General features: G+C 40.4%; 1 protein-coding gene across 6 annotated transcripts in view; it reads left to right on the top strand.

The window, feature by feature from the left end:
• The window catches only part of STOX2 (storkhead box 2), a 154,217-nt gene that overhangs the window by 110,503 nt on the left and 30,947 nt on the right, over positions 1-12,767 (top strand). For 2 of the 6 annotated variants that reach the window (XM_070598224.1, XM_070598227.1), the window contains exon 1: positions 9,216-9,347. The exons of the other annotated variants lie outside the window; for them this stretch is intronic. In XM_070598224.1, coding sequence (XP_070454325.1) covers positions 9,323-9,347 — 25 coding nt within the window. In that variant the 5' untranslated portion in view covers positions 9,216-9,322. Of the gene's footprint in view, positions 1-9,215; positions 9,348-12,767 lie in introns of those variants that run through there. 6 annotated transcript variants of the gene reach the window in all.

The raw sequence follows: 12,767 nt of genomic DNA, 5'->3' as shown, positions 1-12,767 counted from the left end.
TAACGGACTAAAGAAGAAAAAGCACAGAATAATATTAATTAATTCAGAAAAATCAATTGACAAAATTCAGCATACATTCATGATAAATACTCTTACTGCGGGAATAGAAGGCAACTTCCTTAACCTGATAAAGAGCATCTACAAAACTCTGTAGTTAACCTGATACTTGATAGAGAAAGACTAAATACTCTCCCCTTAAGACTGGAAGCAAAGCAAGGATGTCCACTTTCACCATTCCTATTCAGCATCATACTGGAATTCCTAGAAATAACTAAAAGGCTTACAAGTGGTAATAAAACTGTTCCTATTTGCAGACGACATGATTGACCATGTAGAAGAAAATCCTAAGAAATCTATAAAACCCGTAGAACTACGTTGCTGGTCGAATTGCAAAATTGTATAGCCAATCTGGAAGATACTTTGGTAGTTTATTATAAAGGTAAATACACTCTTACTGTATGACCCAGCGATCCCACTCCCAGTACATGCAACAACATGGATGAATTTCAGTAGCATTATTCTCAGTGAAAGAAGCCAGACTCAAAAAGTTACATACTGTATGACTCCATTTATATGACATTCTGAAAAAGACAAAATGATAGGGACAAGGGACATATCAGTTTCCAGGGATTAAGAGTGTGTAAAGAGCAGCATGAAGGAGTTTTTTGGGCTGATGGAACTATTCTATATCTGACTCTATCCTGGTTGTAATGGTGGTCACACAAATCTACATATGTGTTCAAACTCATAGAACTTATACATCAAGAAAGTCCTTGATTTTGTATATGTCAATTTTTTAAATTATGTTAAAAAAATTGTAGGTTTTCGTGGTAAAAGGGAATGATACCTGATGTTCTTGTGATTGCCTGTTGATTAACTCAATCAGTACTGTCCACTAGAACTTTCTGAGATGATGAAAATGTTCTATGTATGCTGTGTCGAATATGTTTAATATTAGCCCCTTGAAGCTAGTGCCCCATTGAGCACTTGAAATAGAGGAAGTAAAATTTTAATTTGATTTAATTTAAATTAAAGTTAAATAGCCACATGTGGCTAGTAGCTACTTTATTGAACAGAGCAAATATAGATGATTGTATAAATCACTGTGAGCCAAGACAGCAAAGAAATTTTATTTTTTATCTATTCATATATAGAGATAAAAGAGAATATGACTGGTTTGTATTTTTGCTATCAGGATTTTATGATTTTTTCCCCCCAGTTTTATAAATGCTTTATTAATAAAGATGTATGATCTAACTTCCATGAGATGAAGTGTGGGGATGACACTGAGGATTGACCTAACGTCAGCTGAAGAAGTTAGTGGATGATTAGAAGTTTGAGATAATGAATGCATAGAGGAAACCAAAGCCCAAATAGTGTCGTGGGGTTTTTTAGTTAAACATTTGACTGTTTTATGTGATGAAACAACTGTTTTCAACCACTGTTTTGGGTCCTAAAAATACAGTCTGAATCCTGTTCTCATCCTCATCAGTAGGAACATACAGAGTAGACATTAGGAGTCAGTCCAGGGTATATTGAAATGTCTGGAAAGCATACGTTGAAGGTACCTCAACTTCCCTGAAGCATATGTTGGATGAGTGACTTACTCCTTCTAACAGGGGTTCTATTGGGGGCTTTTAAGAAATACGAATGCAACCCAGGCATGCCGAGTTCAGCTTTGTGATGGAAATGTTTGGCCAGTGTTTCTTTACTTTATACTCCATCTGGACTTAGTTTGCAGTAGTTTTTTCCCTCTTATTCATAGTTTTTTGGGGGAAGCATTGCCATACCTTCTTTTCATGTGTGTTTACTCTTCATTCTTTAGTTAATTGGAAGCACCTTGAGGTCAGAGGTTAGTTCTATAGATGCGTCTCCTTTTAAAAAATATGGCAGCCCTTGCAACTTTAATATTTTTTTTCTTGATTCCATCTTACAGAGGAGGAATGCGACCTACAGAGAGGATAACTTGGGCATAATTAAATAAGCCAATGATAAAGTAACTCAGTTTCTCAGCTCTTTGACCTAACTAATTCCAGCTAAAAGAGCTCTAGGACTCCATAATGGCATATCTTTAAAGCAACAGAAATACTGATGATAATTTTGAAAATTAATTGGGAAATACCACGTTTCAGGTGTATTTTCAGATGGAGTTGTTGCTTCTCAAATTGGGGACATATCCCCCTCCAGAGACTGGGACCTTACACTGCAGGTTTATGCAACCTCAAGGTAAATGTGGATGGGCTTCCTAGAGGGACGGTTCACTTGTACACTTTGGAAAGTAATGTTGAATGATTTTCAATGTAAACAATTTTTAAAACTTTTAGTATGAAGACAAAAGTTAGATATTACAGAGTATCATACAGAGCTTCAGGAGGGAGACTTCAAAACAGAATATATTTTTTTCCTGCATATTGTGGGCTTCTTGGGGCATACCATCTCTATCCTCTGCAGTGGAAAACACTACGTAGAAATGCCAGAGATATATGTATGTTAACCCAGCAGGTTAGAAATGAATAGCTCACAAATTCAAATGCTGTTGTAATAAGATTATAATGAAGAAGAGTAGCATCTCATTTTTCCATGCCTTCCTGTAGTTTTCTTAGCATTTAATGTTAAAATATTAAATTTAGAATCTGTCTTTTTAATTGGAAACTCACAGACTCTCAGTTTTTCTCACTTTACTTTCATCTTTTCCTTTCTTAGTCTTCTTTGGACCTTGATTAGAAGAAGTGAGGGCAGCAAAAGTCTATATCATAGAGTAGTAGGGAAAATTGGCTATCTGCCTATTTATAATATCTTATCCAAAGTGCGTCTGGAGAAGCCTTATGGTTTAATTCTCTTTTAATATGTTTTATGATGTGTTACAGAGCAGTGGAGAGAAGTCTGCACTGAGGATCAGGAGATCTGGATGTTAGTTCTAGCTTTGCTACTCTTTGTAACCTTAGGCAAATCATCTCCCCCATTTAGACCCTAGGATTATCTTCAGTCAGGTGATAATGTACCAGATTTCCTTCAGTGTCTCCTCTAGCTCTAAAATGCCATTAGTCTGTGTTCCTAATCCTATGAGAATTGATCTGATCCAAAGACTTCTGAAAATTTTAGTAAGTAACATAGAAGAGCGATGTTCTTCACTTCGTTTTCCTACTGATGCTCTCTAACACTGTAAGGATACCCAGTGTATCTGTTCTTTAAATATTTAGTTTCCTTGCCTATTCTGTGTTGCATCTAATCCAACTTTAATTGAAATTGTTTCTTCCACCATAACAAAAACGCACTTAACTCAGTAAGCCCTGGGCTCTGAAGTCCTTGAAAACTTTAGAACCTTCTGTTTTCACTTTCATTGAATTTTCAACTTGTGCCTTTTTATCAGCTTTTGTGCAACAGGGAAAGTCTGATCTCTTATTGGTGCCCAGGGATTTCTGTTTAGAGGATTTCTCCTCTCCCCTTTATTTCTCAGTTTGAACTAATATTCTACCCTTGGCACAGCTCCAAATGTCAGACTGTCACCATAGCACAGACAGTCTTTTGCATAGATTCTGGGAGAGTAGTGTTAGGTGGACATGCGAATCCTAGAAATGCATTTCTGATAGTATCCTAATATTTCATGCTGGAAATTTTGGACAGTCCCCTTGTGATACAGACAAGTGTCTCATATCCCTGTGCCTCTCTCTGTCCCCTGTTTAAGCATCTTTGCCTCTTGTTCAGTCTCTTACAGTAGACTCTTCCCTTGTCTCAATAATTATTTACCTTCTCTCTTTGGTTGCATCCTATACCCTGTTGCCAGAGTAACCTAAACTTTCAGCATCGGTAGCATCACTCACCTGTAAAAACCTTTAATGCCTTTTTCCTACAATTTCATGTGCTTCAAAATCTTCTCTCAGCCTGACTGACCCTTTGGCTTTTTCTTTACCAATCTCCTTCATCTATCCTACTGTGCTCGCCAAGCTAGACAGACCACCAGCCATTCTCCAAAACATCTTGTGCTCTCTGACCCACATCGTTTCTGTGCATACTACTTCACTGCCTGGAAAGACATCCCCAACTTTTCTCTTCCTCCCCCTTTACTTACTCATATTTTGGGGCCCACCTCAACTGCCACTTCCTTCTTGAAGCACTGCCCAGTTCCTGCCATGCTTCCTTGCCACTTCTCTCTTATATCAGAAATAACCATCTTTCTTTGCTTTCGTGGTCCTCTTTCTCTCTGCCTTGAATGACTCAGAAGTTGATGCACAACTGTGAGAATAGATGCTGTAACTTCTTAATCTTTATTCTGACCTCAGCACCAAGCAGAGTGTCTTACACGTTGTGGTTCATAAGTGTTTATTGACTTGAATTACATAGAATTAGGGTAGATTTAGTACAGTATTGCTGCAGACTAGGATTTTTTTTTCTCCCCTTTTGGTACATTCTTGCAAAGAGGAGAGAGAGTTTTGGCATCACAGACTTCTGCGTGGCAATGGGAGACAGAGAAGACCCCGGGGGGAAGCAACATCTGACCATTCTGTCAACATACCTTCCCTCTAATGAGCTGCCGTAAGCTTCCAAATACTTGATTTTGGAGACTGCAGGGTTCATGTAGGGATAATGCTTCTTAGGGAGGAGACTTACTAATAACTATAATAAAGACCAAGTGACTTTCATTGCATGCGTAAGGTGAGTTATTTTCTTATCCGCTAAAGACTGTTCTTAATTCAATCTTGGGCCACCCTTTCACCTCCTCTCTCTCTACTCCCTAGTGGGAACTCTCAGGCCTCTGTCCGGTTCCCCCACCCCCCTCCCATCAATACCCCCATACCTTGGTTCATACTTCCTCTCTGCAGATCATTCATTCATTCATTCAGAACCTATTCATTTAGTGCCTACCATTGGCTAGGCACTTTGCAGGAATACACCTGTAAGCACAAAACATGCAGAAATCCCGCTCTGTGAAATTCATGTTCTGATGGTATGCCCTTCCAGATTCTAGAGCAAGTTTGCTGTTTCCTTTAAGCCATTCGTCACTGCTTCAGCCTAGCTTCTTCCTCCTGAATTTTCAGGGGCACCTGTTACCTGTTCCTCCTTTATGATAGACACTGTCTTGTATTCTTTGTGCTTTTTATGCATGAATATCTTACCTCCTCAAGTGGCATTATAAGGTTTTTGAGAGTCGAGACCATGTCATTTGTTTATGAAAAAGTTTGCATCCCAGTGTACATACCCTGCATTAGGTACACTATCTTAAATATTTGCAATTAGGCACCCAATAGATATTTTTAATTGACGTAAGGGTATTTATTGCTCTCTGCTTTATCAAGTACAGTAGCTCAAAGGCGTGCTGCATCATTAGTCCTCAAAGCGTTTTTTAAGATCCTGCGTGACTGGGTCACTGTGTGATGCTTCTCTTTAATCTTGTGCCAAGCACAACCTCTGCCCCGTACTTTGTCAACTGAGCCAGTGTCCTCTGCGATGTTCTATATGATGTTTGTAAATCTGTACTGTCACACTGAAGCTGTTATTAAAAGGAGCAGGAGACACCAGCGGGAGGAGGAGGCGGAGGACTGCTAATTAGGTCTGCAGTTGATTCTTGGGCTTCTCTCTCCATCAGAGACTGGTCTCTAAAACATCAGAGTGTCTTTCTCGCCTTTATTTCTGAGTTGAGGCTAAAGGGTATCCATCATCAAACTCATCCTCCTATTGGTAGGACGGCAGAAATGCGCTTATGGTTATGGTTTTGGCTGATCAATTACACTTCTTTGCGTGGTCATTCAATAATAGTCTGTGGCTGAGGCTGGAGAGCGGTCCAACAGGGGTTGTAGGACTGGGCAAAAACTGCTATTTAAGGGACCCAGCCTGTACCTTAACCTCTCTGACTTCATGGCTGGCCAAGTGAATTAGCTTCGATTTAAATTTAAAAATTGAGGTATAGGTTTTTTAAAAAAGATTTGTCTCCAGTGGTTATTTTATTAGAATAGTTGAGAGGCACTGTATGTGGTGGTTAAAAGCACAGACCATGGGGTCTCCTGCCCCAGGTTCAAATCCTGCCTTTGCCACTTTCCAGCTGTGAGAGCTTGAGGAAGACGGTTAATCTTTTTTTTTTTAATAACAGTGCCTACCTTATTGGGTCTTTCGAAAGTTTAGATGAGTTTCTATATATGGGCCCAACAGGTCCATATATAGACAGAAACATGCATGTTTGGATATTAGAAAATTTGAATACATTTTTACTTGTAATTTTCCATCCCTTTTCTTTGAGTGTTTCTTTTTCTTTATCCACTTAATTAAACTTTTCTATATCACAGAGGAAGCTTGAGTTTTTAGCTATCAAGAGGTGGTCCAATGACCTAGAATTTCCCCAGAGGTTCCTAAATTGCCAGGGCTAAAGATATCTCTATTTAGATCTTAATTTTTAATGCATTTGTTATATAGTTACATCATTGCATTCTTAAGGTGTTTATTAGGCATGCTGTCTGACCCTGACAGTGGTCAGACTCTGCTTTACAGGATCGGGCTGAGTTAGGTGGAGATTTAGGTGGATTTATAACTAAAAACACAACCAGACTCAAAGAGAGTTGAGTAAAGGTGAGCTGTCTTGGTGGGAGGCCCTGGGACTAGGCCACAGGTGCAGTCTATGGCACGGATGGGAACCTAGTGGAATATCAAATGAGACAGGAAATAATACATTGGAAAGGAAAATATAAGGCGTATTTGATGAGGTTCTTTTTTTTTTTAAGTGCATAAACGAGAGCCGATTTAAAAAGCAGTTAATGTGAAAAAGTTCTCTGGGGGTTGACAGTGTGACAGTAGCCGAAAACCTACCACAGTCTTAGACCATGTGAATATAGAATCCAGAACAAGGGAGGTGATCGGGCCATGGGGAGAACAGAGCTAGAGTGAGTGTATTCGGTTCTTCATACATTTTAAGAGAGAAATTGAGATGCCAGAGCAGGAACAAAGGAAGGGAACCCTGAGAGCAGAGCATTGGAAAGTGTCAGATGGTTGAAGGAGCTGATGAGGTCTTATGTATTAATGTTCAAATCAAATGTATCTGTCAATCAATAAATGAACAGAGAGTGTGCATGCTTACTGAGTGTCACCAACTGCGGGCAGCTGAAGAAGGATTATTTGGAACGTGGGGCCTGGATTACTATTTGTAGATATTGAGAGAGTTATCAGGCAGAAAAAGCCTATAGATTTTTTTCAGCTTTCTGAGGGCAGAATGGGAACCACTTTGCGGGATTAGAGAACTCAACTCGAGGAGGGAGGGCCTTTGGCAGACCGTCTGCGCTGGCCTGGATGGGGCCAAGCTCTGGGGGAGGAGGTGCCTGGAGACAGACTGCATGACATCACAGGAGTAAAGAGAGGATGTGATTCTGGTGGGATTTTAGCCTGGGGACCCTTCTAACTCTGAGATTTGGGATAGTCTCACTGAGATTCATTACATTTTTGTACTTCCCAGCTCTGGTTGCTCCTTACGCTTGGTATTCATCATAGGTCAGCTACTGTATTCAAGAGGACGTGGGAGAATTTGCTGTACAAACATCCTCTGCTACTCAAATCTATTTAGTTTCTGACCATGGGATCATTTATCCCTATCTCTTTGGGTCCTGACTGGAGACGGGGAGAGGTGCCTGCTTTGGTCTTATTTCCTTTGGGGGAGTTTGGGCAGTCTTATTACTAATACAACAGAATTCATTTCTTTCTTAATTATTCATTTCCTCTCAGACTCCGTTTTTCTCTGGTTTTAACGCGATTGCTGACAGTCCCACCATTCTTTCCTCTCTCCCGACTCCCACCCTTTTCCTCTCCACAGGCTTATGTGTTATTTCTCTAAATAGAGACAAATCATTTTCTCTGTGGTGCTGCTGAAACAAGTTCCTGTGTGTGTCTGTGTGTGTGTAAATACAATATGCACATGGGTTCTTCGGCGTGGGGCTGGTCATGAGTGTGGGGTGATACAAATATTGCCGTGAACAGGACATTTTGCCAGATATGTAATTGATTTTTTTTGCCTTACTGATCTTAGACACAGAAAATTTTTTTTAAAAAGAGGACAGATGAAGCCGCAGTAGAAAAAAAATCCTCTGAATCCTACCCCTTGGTGCGGTTTGAGTCGCGTTGTAGCTGGGGGGAAGCTCCCACTGAGAAGGAGCTCCTGACACAGTGACCTCGTTCCCAGCGCTGCCTGCCATGCTGGGCGGCGGGAGCTGCGCTGGCTCGCGGGCGCCGGGCTGTGCTGCTGTCTTTGCTGCAAGGCTGACGCCTGTGTGTCGGGGATGATGAGACCCAGGCTTGCAAGGACTTGCGAGGCAACTGGAATTTATGACAAATAGCTCACTGCAGCTAAACTTTGATCCAGTGTACAGTAGAAACCGCCTGTTACACACACGAGGCAGATTCGACCTTCATCACAATGAAAACCCAGGCTTAAAAAAAAAAAGAGAGAGAGAATGTGTCAGGTTTATAATTACTGACTGGTGAGTATATGACGCTAGATCCATTTTAATGAGTGTGTGTGTGTGGTTTATTTTCCTTCAAGCATCCGGAAGTATGTGCCCTTTTTTCCTGTTTTAATGATCAAAAAATACGAGTTGGAGCTAATGCATGTGAGGGGACCTGGGCCCCCTGGAGAGAAGGATGCGCCCCTTGCAGCCCTGGGCCTGGGGCACATCCCCAGCCCAGTCTCCGCACCGCACAGACAAAGGAGCCTGCACAGACAACCAGAGGCTGTAGCTTTTCTTGGAGCGATGACTCATTTCAGTTCACAAAGGATTCTGGGCAGGGTAGTGAGAAGTCAGGTTGGCTGATCCGTCCCTATGACTTCACTTTGCAGAGAACGAGGCGGCGGGGGGGACGCTGCAGATTCCCGAGGCACTGCAGTGGGATGTGGGCTCAGTGCAAGGGGCTGTGATACATGGGGTAGGCATGGGACAGGATGCCAGCTGTTCCATGCAAATAGGATAAAAGAATGGTAAAGAGGATTTTTTTTTTCCTAAAATCATTACCAGCAAGGTACATTCACAAAGCCTTTTTAAGGTGCTTTTTGCCAGCTTCTGAACTCAACTTGTACCAGTATCTCAAGCCCTGAATTGTAAGAAGAGCTGAGAGTTCTGGAACTCGTTTTTTTAAAAGTAGATCTACAAAGGTAACGTACTAGATTCCTGTTGTGTTCCACGTGCCCTCAGGAGCCAATCTGAAATGCTCATTTAGGATATTATTACTCGAAAGTTCACTCTTTCTTCTTATTCCAGATTCTAGGACGTCCATTTCTGTTACTGGCTCCTTCTTGTGCCTGGAGGCAACCCCCTAGCATGCACCAGGCTTTAGCGTCAAAGCTACCTGGGGGATGGAGCCAGTCCAGAAAGGGTCAGGTAGGTTTCCCTGCTTTTCTTTCCAGAGTTGTTGTGTGCAACGAAATATGGTAAATGTCTACAACCCCTTTGATAAGGGTGCATTGTCCTCCAAAAAGTGGTCTTGCTGTTCTAAGCCCCGGCAACCTCAATCTTAGGTGGTCAAAGGGCCCCCCGTAGGCTGCCTACTAGATGCGACCTTGCCAGCAGGATTCATCCCAGCATGTCACATCAGAACTGAAAAGTCAGACAGCTGTAGGATTTGCGAATAGGAAATAATTAAACCACTTCAGATTTCCATCAGCTGTAATATCTCTTTCACTCCTCTGATGGAGGCATTTAGTAAATATTATTTGACATTTTTTTCTCCTCAATTAATATAGTCCCTGAAATTTGGTGTGTTATTTGGCCTGGTAACCTACATGCAATGCACTAAGATCCAAGAGAGCCTGATTTATATGCTCAGGGACTGTTTCCAACACTAACATCATAGCAAGGTTGCTATTAACTCCTAAGGAAGTAAGCATATTTCATCATAGTCTGCTTTAGGATTCAGATTATTACTGAGCTGTTTTCTTACAACATCCATGGGCTTCTCACACAGAGGCTTTTTTTTTTTAAATAGTGAGAAGGTAAAAATGTGATCCTCAAAAGCACGTGATGTGGTACATTTCCAAAGAGAAACTTGGCAAATCTGAACGCATGGTTTTACCACCTCATGAAATTCATAGTTTTAGCACTTTTTTATGAAAGGTATTTCTGAGAGTGTTAAATCCCTTGTGTAATTTGTAATAATAATTAGGACATCTTAAAATAATGCAAAACTATATATTGGATAGGCCCCTCGAACATCTCTTCTCTCTTTGCTCTCATATCCATCCCATAATTCACCCTTTCACAGAAGGAAAGAGTACGTTGCCTTCTTCCATTGTCAAAGATGTCTGTTCTCTGTGTGCAGCACTGTGCATCTTCAAAGCAAAGCTGAGGATGTTACAGGATGTTTGGTCAGGAAAAACCCAAGCGTATATGTTGAGAATATAATTATATAATGTCCCCACACCCATCTATTGTGCTCATGCTTCAGGACCCTAAGCAAAATCTCCCTCCCACATAAAGCTTTTCCTGATTGCTCCCAATAGGAGATCATTTCCTGGTCCTATTATAGAATTAATTTCTAGATAGATAGGTATAACTATATATTAATAAATTCTTAATATAGAATTAATTTGCTAGTCATTTATGTATTTTCTTGTTATATCTCTTCTAACGATGTTTTAAACAGTAATTTGAATATGCTACAGTCGCTTATATTTTTAAACATTTTTATCCCGTTTCCCCACCTAAATTGTAAACTCAATGAAGGCAGGGATCAAGATTTATGCCTTTTTCTACAGTTCACATCTCCGAGCAGCCTGCACATGGAAACCACTCAGTAAATAGTTAATTAAGAGGCGAGGCAGTAAAAAGCGTTAATTTGTCAGAGACAGTGAGAATGATGTTTTGTTCATTTTAAGAATCTTCCTGGGGTAGATTAATGCTAGGGTACATCTCAGGAGTTACGCACGGAATTTAAGAAATGATGCTTGTTCTTACCATGAGATGTGGTTACAGACAGTGCTTTGCACTGCTTGTAAAAGAAAAAGATTGCAATTGTTCAAAACAAATCTGAAGGTGAGGCCCTAAGGTGTGGACGGTGATGATGGTTTCCTTGATTAGGAAGAATAATATTGTTAGACAAGCTATCCTGATGTAAGGATTATGCTAAATTTGGAAAGTTGGTGTAAAAGGCACTTTTTTGAATCCTACAGGACGTTTTCCTTAAAAGAGGTAACCACAATGGCTATTAGCATTCCAGGTTCCATCAGAAATTATTTAACTCCTAGTGTCGCTGATCTTTAGTACTGAGAGTACTTACTTAAATGCTGAGTTTCCTTCCCCTTTCTTAGATAAAAGATTGGCCCAGCCCAAATTTTCAAATAGGTCAGCTTTCTCTCTTGTCCTTGTAACTCCCTGTCCATATTGTCTTCTGTCTTCTAGTGCCCTTCTTTCTCCAAAATCCCTATGTAATACACGTTTCCCATTTGCTTTCAGACCATTCTCTCCTGGCCTAGCAATACATCCTGAATGCTACTTGTTCTGTATATCTTAACTTTTCTGCCTCCCGGTCAAAGTAGTCCATTCACTCAGTGCACGTGCTCACAGATAAGAATCGAGAGGTGAGCAATCTGATTAAACTAATTCATACTAGTGTAGGAAAGACCATTCCCCTCTTAGCCTTCTCACAGATGTCTCAGTTTTTTTAAAAAAGGCTTCTTTTTAGGACTAGATGATTTTCCTATTGTAGAATTCAAACACCATAAAAGAGTAAATTGAATACATTTAGATAGGTTTGGGAAAGATAATTTTAATACAAACTACTATTTGTTAAGTATTTATTCGGTCTCAAGGACAGTGTAAGCACTCAGCTTCCATTATCTCATTTAATCCCCTCACTAACTGTATGAGGTAAACATCACTATGTACACTTGACAAAAGAAGACCTTGAGACTCAAGAAAATGAACTAATTTGCCACCATTCACACAACCAATGAGGAGCAGAAGTGGGCACTGGACCTAAAGTTTTGAGTACAAAGTCCATGGTCTCTACTGGTGTCTTGTAGTGCCAAATTCTGGAGAGAAAGTGACTTCTTGATACAGTGAGTTGAGGGTTTTCTCTGTGTATCTGTTTTGGTCCTCTGTACTCTTCCATCCCTCTAAACTCTTATGTCGTTCTTTAATAACAACCTCCATGGCAGCTGGAAGTGGGGTGGTAGGGTGTTCAGTTGTCGAGAGTCATAGGAGACATTCAGTATAATTTTCTTGTAATTTGGGAACCGTCAAGATATACGTATTTGGACTGTATTTAATGAGTCCTTCTTGTTCTACTACAAATGTGTTTTACAGGAATCAGTCACAGTATGTTTGTGATACCTACATTAAGGAAGCAAAGAATGCAAAGATTGAGAAACAGGGTGATTTTCACTTATAAAGAGTGAAAGAGATTGACCCTGGAGATTTTAAACTGATTTATTAAACTATAGTTGAGAAATATCATCAATGGAAATTGGAGCATCTCATATGACATATGCCTAACATGTCTCTGGTCTTGGGCTTGGTTCTGATGTAGAATGGAGATGGAAGAGGAGTATGTGATGCCTTAAAATAGGAATTTAGATTCTGTCCGATGTGATGCACTTTTACTAAAGAGAAGGAGGACACTATATTACATAGGAATTCTTGTTAGCCAGGTGCCTCACAGAAGTGCATGACATCTGAGAGATCTTATTAATTGTTGTCAGCTAGAACTGGTATTTCATCATGATTTTATCGTTGGTGGTAAATAGCTTTCACTTAGCCCTGGAGGAGAGACTGGAGAGTAAGGTGGCAGCTGGTCATGGAAAA

Source organism: Equus przewalskii, chromosome 28 (genome assembly GCF_037783145.1).
Source record: "Equus przewalskii isolate Varuska chromosome 28, EquPr2, whole genome shotgun sequence".
Taxonomy (NCBI): domain Eukaryota; kingdom Metazoa; phylum Chordata; class Mammalia; order Perissodactyla; family Equidae; genus Equus; species Equus przewalskii.
Note: the sequence above shows the minus strand (reverse complement) of the source record. Positions and strands in the feature narration are given on the sequence as shown.